Below are 18839 nucleotides of genomic sequence, written 5' to 3' on the forward strand. Positions count from 1 at the left end.
AAGATAAGTCATTCACCTTTCCTGAGCAGAAATCAGTGAGAGATTCCAGAAACCAGAAAGGCTTATATCTGATTGTAATGTCATCCAGGTCTTGATTTAAACCACATGGAATCACAATGTTTGCTATAATTCCTGTGCCCGTGTTGGAATTAGAATATTTGGTATGATGAGTAAAATAGGCTGAGTAGAACAAAATACTGACACAATAAATATTTCCAATGTTGGGAAATTCTTAGTTATCTAGACAATTTTTTTTTTTTTTTTTACATTTTACCAGGTAACTTGAGTTTTGTTTTTTGATCCAAGAATCAAAAAAAAAAAGAGTATAATATCCTGCTCATATCAAGTAGAAAGCTTGAGTATGAATATTATCGAAACGTTATCAGTTAAAATGTTTTCCTTGTATCATAGTCCAATGATACCAGGATTTATACAAGAACCTCTGTTGTCTGTAACAAAATGAAAAGGAGATTTTCTGGCAGACCTAGTACTTTTCAGGGTATTATGATTTAGTCTCCATAGGGCACTATCAATCTCAGTTTCTTTGGAAAGCAGTTTGTCAAAATTCACGTGAGAGGAAAATTTCTCGAGATAAAAAGATTTGAATCAAAATTTCTTTTTTCACCACTATTAATAAATAAATGAGTGAAAGGAAGACCAGTAGCATAAAGGGAATAGAGGGAGTGTCGGGGGGGGGGGGGGCACCAGGAATGAAATGGAATAAATTAAAATGCATGCATGTATGATTTTGTCAAAATGATTCCAACTATTATGTAAAACTGTAATGCATAATCAAAGCAAAAACCTGTTTTTCATAGAGAGAAATGATTCTGATTATCTCCTGTTTGTACATTATCCTTTAATCTGAAATTATACCGTATTTGGAGTAAACATCAGTATATGCTAATTGGAATTCCAAGTTCCAGCCGGTAGTGAGCCATCTATTCCCACATACAATTGCTAGGTTTAGCAAATAAAAATACTTGGAGTCACAGTGGAATTTGAATTTCAGATAAACAATAAATAATTTTAGTATGTCACATGTAGTCTTTGGGACATATTTATAATAAAATAGTTTTTTACCTGTAATTTCACTTGGAATTCTCTATTTTGCTTATTACCCTAACCTTATTATAAGATTCAGTTTTTTGTATCTATCCCATAAATTTTCAGCCAAATTATATTCTTATATTTGAATATTAACTTGATGGGCTTGTGATTATAATAGTTTTATTGGTAAACTTATGGTTAATTCAATTATCCTGCAAAGTGTCTGCTTTATAAGAAATTTTATTTATAAACATTAAAACTAAGTATTCTTGCATATGTATTTGAAATATCATAAGTGAAAGTATTCTCTTTCATGTTAATGTGATAAGTTCCTAGTCAAATGAACACAGTGGCCAATATTATTTTATAAAAATAACATACATTCCAAGACACCTATTTTTTTTAATCAAGGTCAGCTAAGATCTTTACTGTACTATATTTATTCCAGTGTTGATGTGTCTTCATTGGTATGAAATTCATTTTTAGACTTTTGATCAAACTGCAAAATTTAGTACTTCTTTCAGGAAGTATGTTTACCTGCAACAGAAAAAAAAAAAAAAAGGCAAAAAGGATTCTGTGGCTATGGAGCAGGGTTTTTTAAGAGTATCCTCACAGGATAAACAGTTTACCCTTGGAATGAATTATGTTTATTTAAGTATGTGAACACATGGCTTTATATATTTGCATTTTATGATTACTTTGGAATATAAAAAATTGAGATGTTGAAGCCATTTTTTTTCAATGTCCTATTGCATTAGTCAATTTTTCATTGCTATAACAAAATACTTGAGGTTGGGTACTCTATAAATAAAAAAAAGTTTATTTAACTCAGTTTTGGAGGCATAATGTCCAAGATTAGATGATCCAGTTGATGGAGCTATGGTAATGGTCCCCTTGGCTACATCACCTCATGGCAGGAATGCATATGAAATGGAGAAATCACAAGGTGGGCCAAGAAGGCAGAATACCAGGAGCTGCCAATCTTACTCTTTTTATAACAACTTTCTCTTGTTAGAACTAGCTCAGAGAATTGTCTCAATCCCTTCTGAGGGCAGTGCCTCCAATGACCAATCCCTAGATAAAATCTCTTAAGTTCTACCACTTCCCAGTGTCTCCACAGTGAGGACCAACCTTCCAACACATGAACCTTTGGGACACACAAATTCAAGCCATACCCAAGCGATAGCAGCCAGATAGTGCCAAGTTAGCTTTCCCACCTCCCACTTGAGAATGTTTTCAGAGTGAATTAACAAAATTAAAATTGTACATTCTTTTATTTTTGTATTTACTGTTTTAGAAGGAAAACAAATGATTTAACAGTACACTTCCTTTTTAAAATATGATTAAATTCTATTCCATAGGATGCTTTGCATTTTCCAAAAAACACCAGGATGGCTTACTTAAATGTATTATATTATAAAGTCAACATATTCTGGGCCTTTTAAGGTTTTTAAATATATTTCTATCATGCTTTCCAAATGCAGTGTAATTAGATAATTTTTCAAAGAATTTATTCTATGAATACTCTATGAATGACTGTCTTTAACCACAATTACTTTTAATAATAAGGCATAACAAATAAAGTAAACATATAGCCCAGCCATTTCTTTAGTAGAAATATTTTTTCAGTGTAATAACTAAAAGAAAGACTCCAACTGTGTATGCTCTGAACGAAATTAGGTACTTTATTTTTTCATCTTTTGGGACAACAAATGGGTACCTGTCAGACATTTCCACTGACAATAATTTGAAAATAGTCAAACTTACGTACCCAGTCATGCTGAGGTCAATTCTATAGTAAGTTTCATTGACAGCTGCATGGTTTGAACATAAAATGATTTGCAGTAATTCCTGTAATTTTCTGTAAGTAATATACCAAACTTGGCATTTTTATCTTCTAGATGAAATGAATGATCATCAAAGTACCCTCTCCTATATCCTGATTAACCCATCTCCAGATACCAGGCTTGAACTAAATGATGTTGTGTAAGTTGATCTCATATCTTATATTGGATATGTTTTTAGAAAACTGCTAATTTCTGTATAAATTTTATATGTTACCATTATAGCCCCTTATTTTTCTGTGATGTAAACGCTTATAACATCTTTTGATAAATGCATTTGATGTCTTTCATATTATAATACTGTAATTGTATGTTTATTTAAAACAAGGACTATGAAAGGTGGAATGAATAAGGAAATAGTGGCATGAATTCTGTTTATTTGAGGAAATAAAACATATGGACTAATAAGAAAGCAACTCAAAGAAAAACCTGAACTATTCCACACTATTTAGTTCTAAATACCACAGAGTTCCTAAAAGCTGAAGTAAAATAGGGCAAAACACATGAGGAGAAGGGAGGAGGAGATGATCAAAGCTCAACATGTGCACGTATGAAAATGCCAAAGTGAAATCCACTAATTTGTACAATTAATGGGTGCTAAAAATTACAATGATAATCTTCTAAAAATTAGGAAAAGGTTCATTAGGATATTTGATTCACTGAAAAATACAGATCGTACAAAGACAATAGTAATAATATAGTGATAACTAAGACATTTTCTTTAACTGCAAATTTCTTATGGTTAACTAATAAAACTATATTTAAGGAGGAAAACATTAGTGAGAGTTAGATTTCACTTGGATGATGTCTACATATGTTAATATGATATTTTGTTTATGTTCTGCTCTTGATTATTTATTTTCTTCCACTAATTTTGAGTGAGGTTTGGTCTTGCTTTTCTCCTTCCTTGAGTTATACCATTGGATTGTTTATTTGAAATCCTTTTTAAAATGTAGGCACTTAATTTTAAAAGCTTCCCTCTTTGTACTGTTTTTACTGTATTCCATAGATTTTGCCTTTTGTCTTCTCATTTTAATTTCTTCCAGTGAATTTTTAAAATTCCCTTTTGAGTCCTTCAGTGATATATTAGTCTATTTAGAGACCATTATTTAATTCTCATATATCTCTAAAATTTCTAAAGAACCTTATGTTACAGATTTCTAGTTTCTTCCACTGTGGTCAGAGAACACACATGCTATGATTTCAGATTTTTGGAATTTCTTGAGGCTTGTTTTGTGGCCTCACAGTGATCTGTGCTGGATAATATTCTGTGTGGAGAAGAGAATGTCAATTCTGCAACCGCTGGATGAAATGCTCTGTAATACATCATTAGATCAATTTAATCTGCAGTGTAGTTTAACTCCAATGTTTCTTTATTGATTTTGTTTTCTGGATGATCCATTCAATGATGACAGTGGTATGTTGAAATTGGTACTGGAGCCATTTTTCCTTTTAAATAAAAGGAAAGATTTTTTTCCTTTAGCATCTAAGTATGCTTGATTTATATCATTGAACACTCCAGCATTGCATGTATATGTACTTACAATTGTTATTTCCTTGTTTAACTGATCACTTTAAGTGACCTTCTTTGTCTCTACATGCAATTTTTGACTTAAAGTCTATTTTGTGTGATGTAAGTGTTATTTCTCCTTCCCATTTTTGTTTGCTTGGCCTATCTTTTTCTATCCCCTTACTCTCAGTCTGTGTGTGCCTTTACTGATGAAGGAGTTTCTTGTATGTATTTTATTATTGGATCATTTTTTATTTGCTTGGTTTTTAAATCCATTCACCCAGTCTAAACCTTTTATTTGTGGAATATATTCTATTTATATTCAAGCTCACTACTGATACCTAAAGACATGTTCTTGTCCTTTTGTTAATTTTGTCTAGTCATTTTGTATATCCTTTGTTTCTTCCTGATTATTCATCTTTGTAATTGGATGGTTTTCTGTATTGATAAGGTTTTATTCTTTTCTCTTTTATATATATTGACTCTACTAGTAAGTTCTATAAAGTTGCATATTTGCAGGATGGCAGTTATCATCTTTATACTTCTACTGTAAGGCTCCCTTAAGTATTTCTTGTAGAGGTGATCTGGTGATGAATTCCATCAGTTTTTGTAGATCTTGGAAAGTCTTTACTTTTCCTTCATTTCTGAGGTATAGCTTTGCCACTTATAGTATTCTAGTTCTGGCAGATTTTTTTGTTTGATTTTCCTTTTTTTTTTCCCCTCTTCCTTTTAGGACTTTGAATATATCCCATTCTCTCCTGGCCTGGGAGATTTCTACCAAGCAGTCTGCTTTTAGACCAAGGTGGATTCCCTATATGTGACTTGATGCTTTTCTCTTGATCTTTTTAGAATTCACGCTTTGTATTGCACTTTTCTTATTTATTCATTCATTTATGTTTAGGGCATCATAGTTAAAATAATTTGGTTCATTTTGACAAATTTGTTTATGCTTATAACATAGTTTTCTCCATTTTCTTCAACTTCAGTACTTCCTCTTTCTCTTCCTTCTTCCCTCCCCCAGATTCTCTTCCATCTACTCCATTAGTCTTCCATTTTTTTTTTAGTTGTAGCATTATAGTTACCTATTAAATTGGAATGCCTTGTGACATATTCATACATACACATATCTTAATTTGTTCAAATTCATTCCCCATTTCTTCTCCTTTCCCTTCATTCCTCCCTTCCCCTTGGAAATTATGGCATTTGCTGGTAAATAAATGGAACTGGAGAACATTAGGCCAAGTGAGATAAGCCAGACTTAGAAAGTCAAGGGTTGAATTTTTCTGTGAAATGTAGAAATTAGAAGAAAGGAATAAAAAGGAGGAATGTCTCGCACTTTTGACAGTTTGCCTACAATATGCCTCAGAGAACCTCTTATTGGGTCAACTCTGTTAGAAGTCCTTTGCATTCTATGTATGTGCATGTCCATACCTTTTACAAGATTTGAAAAGTTTTCAGCAATTATTTCACCGAATAGATTTTCTCTGCCTTTTTCCTTTTCTTATTCCAGAATGCCAATAATGCAAATGTTGATCACTTACTGATATCCGATATGTCTTGTAGGCTTTCTTCATTCTTTTGTTTATTGATTTCTTTAGACCCAAGATTTCCATTTGGTTCTTTTCTATGATCTCTGTCTTTGTTGACTTTTTCACTTAGACCATGAATTATATTCCCAATTTCATTGAATGTTCTGTCTGTATTTTCTCCTCTCTCACTGAGTTTTCTTAAAATCAGTGTTTTTGATTATTTGTCAGGCAACTAGTCAACTTACTCTTCTTTGGAGTCTGTTGCTAGAGAGTCCTTGTGTTCCTTAGGAGGTATCACATTACATTCTCCTTTTCATACTCCTTGTGTCTGTACATCAATAATTGTGCAACGGGAGGGTCAGTTGCCTCTACTAATTTTCTAATATGGTTTTCCCAGATAGATAATTTTCTGGGGGGAGGTGATGTAGGGTTTAGAGAGGCTTTTTTTTTTTTTTTGGTTCCAGGTAGGTGCTTTAGGGTAATGTCTGTGCAGTCTCTATAGTTAATGATCAATGTTGGCAATGCCTGGGAATGTCTCAGTGGCCTAGGCCATAGAGGTCATGGTTTGCACTGCCAGCAGGGAGGTAGCTCTATTCAGTGTGGTTGGTTAGTTGGTGGCTCTTAATGATTTGCTCTTGACTACAACTGTAGGGTACTTGTTATGTTCCACAGGTTGTGTAGGAGTGGATCCACTCTGGCAGGCTCATGCAGGCAAGATGGGACTGGACTATCAGCATAGATGGGGCATCCATCTGTTTCTGAGGGCTGTGTAGAAATGGGGATGCCTCTGTGGGAATAGGTGTGGTGGAGCAATGATCCTGGTAGCAGAGCAAGGTTAACTGTCAGCTTTTAAAAATGTTGCAGGAGCCAGGCTACACAGACAGGCCTGATTAGGTTGTCCATAAATATTTCAGGTGACTTAGCAGGGCTTCTGGCCCCTGCCTGCTTAGAATAGGCAGTCCAGCTGTTTTCTGGGGCTGAAGGTATGTGGATGGGCTATCCAGCTGCTTCCAAAGGCCTTTATATTGTAAAACATTCAGGACAGGCTACTTGGCTGTTTCCTGGGGTCCTGGGTGGATAGACAGGGCTGCCTGGATACAATTCTGGTCCTCAGTCAGCCATTTTTCTCAAGAAAAGCTCCTTGCTATGTCTAGTGGCTTCAGGAGAATGGGTAATGCTGCCCATTTGCTTCCTGGGGCACCTGTGGTCTGAGCAGCTCAGGGTAGGCTGCCAGGAGTTGTTAGGCAGGTCAGCCCCTCTGATCCCAGAGCCTCTGTAGACCAATCTGTTTAGGGTTGGTTCAGCTGCTTCCACAGGCTAACTGTAGGTGGTCTGTCCTTCCATCTGTTTCCCAGGCTGGAGATGTGTGGGTGGGGAGCCCTATCTGCTTTCCCAAACCTCATCAGTCTGAGCCACTCAGGAGAGGCTGCCTAGCTGCTTACTTGGGGTTAGGAAGGGTGGGCATGGGCATTCAGCTGGTTTGCAGGCCTAAGCTGTCTGGCTGCCTCATGGAAACATGGGTGGGTAGGATCTCAAGATGTGGTGTTCAGCAGGAGCCTCGATGTGGAGGACACAATGTGTGATATTTATTGGTGATAATACAGTGGTGTAATAACCCACAGGTGCCCAAACTGGATTCAGGACCTTCAAAGACTGTAGGGCTCTCCAGCAATAAATGCTTAGGGTGTCTGTGGTGTGAATGAGACTGCTGGGGGTCTTTTGCCTAAATAGGACCTGCATATGAAATTTCTTTTGGTTCGGACTTGATATTGGAAAATGTACAGAAGATGCCTTTTACTTAGTTCCCTTCTGTAAGGTCTTCATGTATCTTCATGCTCAATGACATCTCTGCAACTTCCCACTGAACTCTGGTCTTCCGCTCTAAACACTCCAGGGAAATAGCCCCTTGATATGGCTCTTTATTGTGGAGGGAAGGATGCTAGACACCTCTCCTCATCCATCTTGCTGATGTCTTCCCTTAGGTATGCTTTTTTTTTTTAAAGGAATTCTGCAGAAAGCAATGGAACTGATTGGCAGGGTGGATTATGGTTGGAATGGGCCTGAAAGTTGAGAAAGCAGTTCAGAAGCAGGCATGAGGGAGATAAGCTGTCACAGTATCAAGACTGTAAATTCCTGTGTAAATATATTTATGAAGGCAAAGAATTATACTTTGTTATTGATGTGACAATTGGAAGAAGGAGTCTAAAGTAGCTTTAGGATTCAAGTCTGTGTGGTTGCAAACAAATGAAAATAAAAAAATGTTGGTCCATCAAAGCAAGTCAGGATGGCAGACAATTTTTTAAACTGGGAAGAGGGGTTGTTGACTAGAGAAAAAAAGTTAATGAACTGGGTCTAGATATATTACTTAAAGTGCTAAGTAGAAATGTCTAGAAAGCATATAAATATAATAGGGAGCTTTGAAGATAAGTTAGTTCTATATAAGAAATATATATATATATATTAATTTTCTAGATGAAGAAAGCTAAATTGGAATGATTTTTTTCTACAGAAGTGTATAAACAAGAAAAATAGAAAGCTGAATGTTGGATTATTGAGTAGAGTTTGGTTTTAGGGCAGGTTGAAAAATGTTTTTCTAAAATTTCTGGGGCAAATAAGCAGCAAGAATAACTTTGACCTAAATTAAGTATGGAAAGATTCCTAAAATGCACCTAAGATGTAAGCAAGTACAGTAATGCTTTATTTTTCCATATAATAATAATGGTTAGAGTATATGAATTTTGGAGAATCAGATGAATAACAATTTAAAGTACTACAGTTCTTAAAGCATGATTAAAAATTATACCCAATGCTGATGCTGAATTTGTAGAGAACTTTTAATGTACATGAACACATCTTATTGATGATGTGCCTGGCTTTGCCAATGTGATTCCACAACATGTGTGATCAGAAAAAATGAGAAATTATGCCCCATTATGTATGATATATCAGAGTGCATAAATACATTCTACTATCATATAACTAGAACAAAAAAAAATTAATTGCCCATGTCAAATACTTTGCTTAGTATTTTACTATAATGCACCCAAGCTACTCATTTTCTCTATCATATATATATGATACATATATGATTGTATCAAGATTATAAATCCTTATGTAAATATATTTATGAAGGCAAAGAATTATACTTTGTTATTGATGCGACTATTGGAAGAAGGAGTCTAATGTAGCTTTAGGATTCAAGTCTGTGTGGTTGCAAACAAATGAAAATTAAAAAATGTTGTTCCACTAAAGTAAACTCATAAATATAAAATTTTTCTATGAATTCTTCAGTCTACCCCATTAATACCAAACATTTTATACTTTTCAAATAATTGTATTCATTATATAGTATTCATTTAGTTATGCTTACCTGATTTGTATTTCAAAATAAAGGTTAAGTCTCTTAAGCATAACAAAATTATTTTCCATGATTATTTTTGAAAGAATTATCAAAAGTACAGTGTTATTCTTTGAAGTCTATGAACATGTTCCCATACCAGATATGTATGTATATGACTTTAAATTATTTCTAAAACCTTTCAACTTATAAATAAATCATGTATGGTTTAATGTATGCAGGTAAAACACATGTATTTTTGGAAAATTTTCTCCCCTGTGGATACTTTTATTTTTTGTTATTTTTAAGATAAATTGACTTCTATAGAAAATATTATTATATCATTGCAATGATCTACATTGTGGCACTGAGATAAATTTTAGTAGAATTAGAGCTGTGACAAATTATCATGAAAAAATATTCCCTGGTAAGTAGTATATAACAATACAGCTTAAGAAATTTACTTTATTATATTTATAGTAGTGATAACAACAGGAAAAGGAACTTTTGTCACAACATCAATGAATTTAGTGGATAATGGATTATAGAAGTGCCTTTCATGTGGTTTTAAAAATTCACCTTCAGAAGTTCATTGCAATTGAACTGGCAGCATTAATTTGATTTAAAAAATCACTAGATGATATGGCATTAAAGAGCTTAATGTGCACTATTAATTCTCTCATTGATCCACAATGCTATTGATATTTTAAGTAATTATAATATAATGTACATAATAGCAAAAAATCCAGTAAGCAGATTCAAAGACACTAATCTCAACTTTTATTTGATTGAAGAAAATAGACTATAGTGCTTTCAATACTCTTTCTCATTTTAATTAAGGAGTATATTTTATAAATATTTTCCCTTTAGTCTTCAAGAGAAAATTATAATTTTCATTATGTTCTCACTTTTAAATTGGTTTCTCCATTCTTGTTTTGTACTTCCTCCTAATATCATTATGGGTCTCTGAAATACTGCTTTCATTTTTACCTGGACAAAACTGTCTTGAAATGCTGCATTACAAATCACTATCCTCCTCTCCCCTCCTAACACTCAGTGGCTTCCCACTGAGGAACAAATAAAAACTTTTTCCTGAAGCTTCAGGTCCTTCATTAGCTGATTCTTGCCCTTCTTTCTGACTCTGCCTACCACTGTCTCCTGGTCTCACCAGTCATCTGAAGCCAAAAGCACTTTTTAAGCATATTGGGAACAGCTCTTCCTCTGTTCCCTTGGTTGTCCAGCTCAGGAATGGGCTCCCTGCTCCTCTCTTCTCACACCTGCCTTGACATATTCAGTCCAAATCTCTTAAGAAAATAGTCCCCAATTCTCCCTGCTATTCTCGATAGCTGTTTAGAATTTCCTGTCTTCTTTATGTTTGCTTCAGAAGCTATCCTCTGGTCTTCTGCCTGGCAGGGGTGAAATTATGAGACTAAGACTGCTTTGTTTTCCCTAATGCACTAGTCCTAATCATATTCAAGAGGTTGTTGATACACATCATTTCACAGTGAGAGGTAAAACATCCATCTTCAAACAAGTCCTACCATTAATGAAAAGTTCCAGTTTGGCAGATGAACATTTCTCTATTTATTTGTGGAATGAATTAAAAATAATTTTTATGCATTTTATTATTGTCCATTATAACATTACTAAGTTTTAGATGAATACTAAATTTTAGATGAATACTTAAGTATTATCCTGCATAATCTTCACTGCAATATTTATTAAATCATTAATTTTATTTAATAATTGAATATTTAAATTAGAAAGGTTACAGAAATTACTTAATCAAACTCCTCATTTTATGAATAAGAAAAATAAGATTGAGAAGTTAAGTAATGAAAGAATGATGACTAGGATGTCCACCTCCTTGATAGAAAAATGACCAAAGCAAGGGATAGTGAGTCAACACAATACTAAAATAAATCATAAAAATGGATAAGACGAAGATGCTGAAATGGAGTACAATTGAAAAATAGTGATGTCATTCATGATTCATTATGATTCATCAGTTTTCATCATCATAATCTTCTTAGGAATGGAAAGGATAATATAAACCCTGCAAAGTTTTACAGGCTAACTCAATAGTGAGTTTTTCCACCAATTTTATTTAAAGAAAAACAGTTTAGATAACCTGAAATCAGGGTGCATTACAAAGCAGAAATCCAAAATGTCAGTGTGAGGTAATGTTGCCTTTACTTACTATTGCAAAGTGATTTCCTGTGTTCTCTTTCATTAGATACTTAATCCGACCAGATCCACTGTCCTACCTTCCAAATAGTGAACCCAGTCGGAAAAACAGCATCTGCAATGCCACTAATCAAGACTCACGGGAAGAAACTCAACTTTGATAGAAGGAAAATAAGAGACTTCTTTTTCCTATAAGGATCTTGCTTGAAAAGCAAAAGTGTTGCAGAAATTAAAAGAAACTAGACTGAAATATATTCAGTTTTTTCCTACTAAAGCAAAATCTATTCTCTTAGAAGCATAGAGCATTTTGGAACTCAATGTACTATTTATTGGTACTTCCCATATGAATATTTAAAAGACAACAATGATATAAATCTGAAAACAAAAAAATAATTAAATTTAATATTCAACTCTTTGACAATACCTTGAACTGTATGAAGCCAGTTTAATAAAAAATTAAGGTTTTATGAAGTAAATGAAAAATTCTAATATTTGGTACGTCCCAAAGGACACTGAAGATTGTTACTCCTCTTAAAAAGTAAATGTGTCATAGTATATTCTTTAAACTTGCTGTTTTATAAAACTGAGCTCATCATAAATGTCTAGTCTTCTCTGCCTAGAGATTATCCAACAAACTTGCGTGGCTGATTTTTGTGTAAGAATCATAGTTTGCTTTAGCATACAAATCTTGAAGTCATTTTAACCCTTTCTGTCTGCCTTTTCATATGATATATTAGTTTTAGAATTTGAGATGTTCACAGCATGTTTAATTACACAGAATAAATTAAAACAAAAAGAAATATGAAGTACCAAACATTTTGGTGACCTTATATCCAGGACACATCTTAAGCTAAGAAAAGTATATTACAAAGTGAATATCTGTTATTCTCCTAAAAAATGCCTAGCATAGAGAAAACTCTTAAGAATGCATTTGTTGAATTAATTTTATTCCAAAAATTGAAACAGTAACTGGATTTCTGAAATATGCAGAAATGAGTTTCATTAGACTCTTGAACTTCAACATTTTTCATATATCTATGTAATTTCATCAGAAAAATAACTTAAAATTGAAGGAAAATATTTATACTTTTCTATGAATTACAGAGACATGTCAAAACTCAAACATCCTCCATATGTCTTTGGCATTGAAAAAGTAGCACTAAAAATAGGCAGTTAAATTTTTTTGTTTCAATTTTGGAAATCATCTATATTATTATATTTGAACTTATTAAAGTATAAGTAATCCAGTCCTTTAAATTTAACATGATTTTTTCAGAATTTGACAGTTATAAATTTAAATATAAATTGACCCTTGGAGACACTAATGCTTTTGTCTGGATTGTTTTTCTTCCCTACATAAGTAGACCAAAAAGTACAAGAGAAAGCACAGATAGTGTGTCTGGTAGTAGAAGGGTGTTAAGGTGTTACCATAGGATAGATTTCACTAAATTTTTAAATATATTTTTCTTCTAATTGCCTATTTTTTTAAATTTCTGAATTTGACGCTGAATTTCCGCTCAGGAAATACTAGGACCTAAAGAATAGAAAGGGACATTCTGTCTTTTTAACAAAATAACAAAGTAGACCAACTGAAAGGAAAATAGAAATTTATTTTTAAAAAGATAAAAACTAATTTTCCCTAATAATTACACAGAAAAAAATGAAAAACATGCAATAAGAAATAAAAAAATTATTGTGATTGCATAATTTGACTTGGAGAATGAAATGAGGGTTTTTTAAAAAATTTGAATATAATTTACAATATCCATATTTTAGAATGGCAGGAACACCAACTATTTCCCCTAAAACAGAGAGGGACTCTCTTTAGTCTTCTCTAATCAGTCAGAAAAGTAGAATTATAACAAATTACTTAAAATTGGGAGCATGCCTTAAAACTTAATGATTGTATGCATATATATGTGTGTGTGTGTATGTTATAAATGTGAAATATATTTGACAAACACACCTATCATATAATTGTTAAAATTGATGGCAGAATTGAACTAAATGTATGTAATGGAAAAAAATAAGGAATATACTGAACTTGTTTCATATTTGCACATTGATAGTCTAATATGATGTTTATTTGAGTTGACATTTTTTTACTCCATTATGGTTATTTTTAGGAATAAATGTAAGATTTTACAAATCTTCTATTTCCCCACAAGATCTGAAGTTTAGTATTTTTGCATTTTGACAGTTGTTAAGACTAGGATTTTAAGCTAGGATATAATTATATTTCCTATAAGATTAAACATTTTGTTTCGTAAATTTTAAAGTAATTATTTTTTATTATAAACATTATCCCAAATTTAATATTTGACAGAGTTCATATCAGCTTGCTATAATAGTTTATTAGTATTTCTGGTTACTTAAAAAATAAAACATGCTTATAAAATAATTTTAACAAACTGTTGCCTTTTTAAAACAATTACACTAGCAAATGAAAATAAACATAAAATCAATAATGGTCCTTGTAGCCCTATGGGAATTGGTTCTGTTTATTGTCTGTGTACGATTTTGCTACCAGTTACATTGAATTGCTTTAAAATAAATAATAAAAATATTTCTGATGATGAAACCTAATTGTGATTTTTGTCAAAACTTTAGTTGTTTAGGCAAAGTATGTTTTTTAACTATAATTTTTTTGTTACTTTTATATTTCAAACCCAAAATAAACATCAAAGGAATCCCATCAGAAGAGAGCACAGTAAATAAACTGCTGGCGAATTACTTCTATCATAACAGATTCTGAATAGCAATTGTACCATGACAAGAAAGAAGGTAGAAAGGAAGGGGCAAGAGGGGGACGAGATAGAAAGGAGAAAATTAACAATGAGAAGAAAGAAAGAAGAAAAGAAATTGCTGGGAAATAGAACACAGGTGCCAAACAAGAAATATATTTTATAAAGCAGAGAATAATATCTCAATATCCTAATTTAAGGTTCAGAAAAGCACTGATTCAGGGGAAAGAAAAACAGTCTTAAATGCAAAAAAGACTTCTGGTTCTAAGCAAATGGAGTAGGCACATTTCTCCCTATTCTTCCTGCTAACCTTCCTTTAAAATCCCTGACTATTATATTTAAAATACATATAGAAGACTCCTAAGAGTGGAAGAAAGAAGAAGAAAAGCTGAATAGGTTAATGGAACTTGAGGAACAGCCTGGAAATCAGTTCCATGGCTTTTGTTTGTTTGGTTGGTTGTATTTTTGTTGTTGTTTTGTTTTGTTTTTTTCCTTTCATATATTCAGAACTGGATATTGGGAAACACCAATGAGCATAGACAAAAAAATGTCCCTACCAAGTCCACTCTCCCCGCCCAAATAACTGGTTCCTGTGGCCTGTGCAGTTTCTTACTCTTGATACTAAAGTGTGTTGACTTCTCCAGAGAACAGATTCCAGAATATGTATTGGACAGCACCCCTGGGCCAGAAGATCCCCCCAGCACCTTGTCAGATGGATTTGTAGTGGAATGTCTGCACTACCTCATAGATCTCTTTCCCTGCACACGACAGGGCAGACTTCCAGCAAGTTCTGCCACTGTGGTTCCATAATGATTTCTTTGCCATCCTGTGAACCACCATTGTACCTTCTCCAATGGAATTTACATTTCAATTCTGTAGTCTTTTCCTGGAGCCCTTCATTTTGGCCCTGAAAATAATGAATTTTCCTTATCTCTGCTATTATTCAATTTTTTTCAAGTTTTTTTTACATACTACTAATCAATCTGTTATTAATTCAGTGCTCTGTTATAGTTGACATCTTATTATATAAAAAGTTCTCTGCCCAAATCATTGTGGTTTCTATTTCCAAACTGGACCCTGTCTGATATGTGATGATAATGAGCCATTCTTTATACAATCAAACATTAAATAATGATGACATCAAATTCTTATGACTGCAAATCAGAGAGACAGACTTTTAGCAAATCCAACGCAAGAATGGTACCAGCTGGGAAACTTTTTTGACAGATAACATTCTCATCCATTCGACCACTTGAATTTCATTTTGATCTTTTCTACTCTTCTTTTTTATAGAACCAATCTCTAGTCTGTCTCATCTGGAGAAAGCAAGTAGTAGCTAGGCCAGCTTTAAGTTTGTGGGTCAATCTAAGGTTGTAAAAATAATTCTTAAAAACAGTAATTGGACTTAAAATTAACCTACAAATTATGTTGTAATCTAATGGAATTATATTTAATTAAATAAAAATATTTTAGTAGAAATAAAACTGATCTATTTCTTTAAAGATTCATAATAGAACTCTTTCATGAATTGCACTATAATTAGTCGCATGTCAAAGAAATATAGAGTCCACACATAAATTTCTATGTTCTGTTTTTGTATCATACACAAAATGCATTTAATTCTAGAGATGGCAGGCTAGATAGCTTTAGACTTGCAATTTGAAAAGGGGGCATTTTTAAATTTACTGATATTTGATCCATGATCTGTATGTTATTAACAATCCTATGAACTCTTTAAGCAAGATTGTCATTAAAATGCAAACATTTATTTTTTGCTCTGAAAACCTTCAATCTGCAAAAGAAAGAGTCACTGAGACACACTTAGTAGATGTGAGGTAGATACTAAAGTTGAGGTTTGTAAATACACCATGTAGCTATATACAGGCACAATTAAATTATATCACTGAAAGAATAATTATAGAGTTACAAGTATTTTTTTATTATTATTATCATATTTCAAAATTTTCACTAATTTGCATCAAATGTGATGGATTTTAAATTTAATTGAAAACACAGAATGACTTTCCAAAAGGTTGTCAGTCTATCACATATTTTCACAAAGAAACATATTTTGTGATGTATTTTAGGCAGGACAGGTATGGCTATTTACTTTAGTAATAATAGATAAAATAATTTCAAGTGGCTTACTATAATAGAGATTTGTTTCTATACAGAAAAATAAACAATACAGGAAATGATGTAAGGTTTTATTATAAAAGATTTTACAAATATACATTTATTGGGATAGTACTAATATCCAAATCACTGGAGTAATATAAATACATTTTTATTGCCTTTACTACTAATTCAAACTCTTGTAAAATATAGAAAAATGATAACTACTTGAAAAACTGCTCCAACTTTGTTCTTGGGCCACTAAGCTATTAATGACTGGATTTTTGAAAAGGATTTATCTTATGATCATCTTTTAATGAAAACAAACTGATTTTTAATGTTTCTGGCAAAAAACATGCTGTAAAATGACTGACATTTACCCAGGAAAACATGTTGCTGAACATAATTAAGTAGCTGTGCTTGATTTATTATCACTAGCTAAAGGAGAAAAATTCTTTGTTTTGAAGCAATCAACATCATCTAAGTAATTCTCATTTCTCACTTTAGCCAAATTAAGATTTATTCTTGTACTAGGAAACTTGTAATTTAATTTGAAACTAGGGAAGGATAATCAGTTACCTTTGTGTCACTGTTATAAACTTGAAAACCTAAGTTAGCCAGAGAGAGGATGGTTCTTCAGTCACTTTGGAATATAAAATTTTCAGTACACGTACTTTTGAAACAGGAAATATTCCACCCTATTTGCCAATATGATTATTATACTTAAAGTAAAAATCACTTGTTTTTTTATAATGGAATATGATCATTTTATTTAATAATGTTATTGCAAAAATAGTATTACATTTTGGTCAACGACTGCTGTATATCTTGTCCATTCGCTAATAAAAAATATGTAAATTTAAAAATTATTTAATAAAATTATTTTATTTGGTTAAAATGTTATTTGGGGATCTGGGAGTCATGCTCACATTCCTTTCCTGAGTTTTGCTGAAATATTAAAAACATATACATGATATTCATATACTCTTAAAAAGTGTGCTACCAGGAATCTACATGAGCAATGGATTAGTGTTTTGAAGTAGTTCCTGCAATGTTTGTAAAGTTTTTCTTAAGCAGCCATTATTAAAAGATATTGACAAGATTTGCCCTGCTTTATAATTATTGAACTTTGAAAGCATTTTTTCCATATTAAAAGAATCAAAATTCCCTAACATCTTTCAATATTCTCCAAAACCCTCCATTTGTTTACTTTTTTATATAAAACAGCCACCAAAGCAATTACCGAATTCATATAACCTTGAAATAACTTAGTGAAGTAATTTAACATCTTTTTGTATCACAGATAGAAGCCAATTTTCATATGAGCCTGAAATCAATTGCTTCTTTGTAACTCATCCAATATCATCACAGAATAAACTATAGGATACGGATGATGAGCTGGGGTAGGTAATTTGTTTTGTGCATACAATATTGACCATAATCTGTCTTGCAGCTACCAGATCTTGCATCCTGCTATGGCGCATTGCACTTACATTTAGAGACAGCTACTTGAACCTCAGGTATTCAGGAACTAATTAGAGGGCATTTTGGCCAAGTGGAGAGGTGACTGGTCACTAAGCAGACTCCCAAATTCTATGACTTGACAGGAATGATGCTTTGACAGAAAACGAAAAAAAAAAAAAAAAACCAGAAAAGTTGAAATATCCATTTCTTACAAACACATTCCTTCTCTTTCAACCAAAGATGCCCAGTAGTGTATGTCTAAAAAAAAGCATATTCTCTTTTTGAAAAACATTTTAAATTTTGTTTCTTCTTCTTTGACCTCATACTGCATCATAAATACTACTAATAATAGAATAAGTATAAGGAGGGTTTAAGAGGCACTGAAGAAATCAGGACTTTATAAAATTACATAAAGGGAACTTTTATTTATTATTATTAGTGAAGGCATTGTGAGGTCTTCCTCATTGGAAAAGTATATCCTGCCTGTGTCCCTTTCTTACAAACCCAAAGTTAAAGGACTTAAGTGTTGAGATTGCTCTTGGACCCAGGACTTATTCTAGCTGGATTTGAAGAGCACTTTCCATAGTAACCTGAATAGCAACTGGAAATGAATTTTGTAGGAGAAAATCATAGTAAATGAGGACACCCTAACTTTGTTTTGTGGAAATTGGCAGATATATATGCTCATGAATTAAAAAATGGTTAACATGAAGCCCTCAGAAGCTCAGAAGTAGTTTCTGTTGAAAAATATTAAAATGTAATCTAGTTGATAGACCTGTTGTTCTTTACATCAATCAGATGTCCATCTTCTCACAGGATAGAAACACAAGACTATTTATTCATACTAGCACAGAAAAAAAAAAAAAAAAAGATGCTTGGTTGTCCAAAGGGCAAATCTGAGGTCCATTTTTATTTTCCTCCTCTCTTTCATTCTGCTTCTACCTATCACATCATTCATAGGTTTGTCATTTTACATCCTAAAAGTCTCACAAATCCTGTGTTCCCACTGCCTTCTTAGACCAGGGTATTAGATATTGGCATATTCTTGAGCTATCAAGT

The 18839-nt window shown here is 32.7% G+C and overlaps 1 protein-coding gene across 1 annotated transcript in view; it reads left to right on the forward strand.

The window, feature by feature from the left end:
- The window catches only part of LOC124961705 (potassium channel subfamily T member 2-like), a 354530-nt gene extending 340501 nt beyond the window's left edge, over positions 1-14029 (forward strand). The window contains 2 exon segments of the mRNA XM_047520608.1: positions 2952-3036; positions 11507-14029. Coding sequence (XP_047376564.1) covers positions 2952-3036; positions 11507-11618 — 197 coding nt within the window. The 3' untranslated portion in view covers positions 11619-14029.
- Positions 14030-18839: the final 4810 nt, after the last annotated feature.

The sequence above is a fragment of the Sciurus carolinensis genome, chromosome 12, assembly GCF_902686445.1.
Source record: "Sciurus carolinensis chromosome 12, mSciCar1.2, whole genome shotgun sequence".
NCBI classification, from domain to species: Eukaryota; Metazoa; Chordata; class Mammalia; order Rodentia; family Sciuridae; genus Sciurus; species Sciurus carolinensis.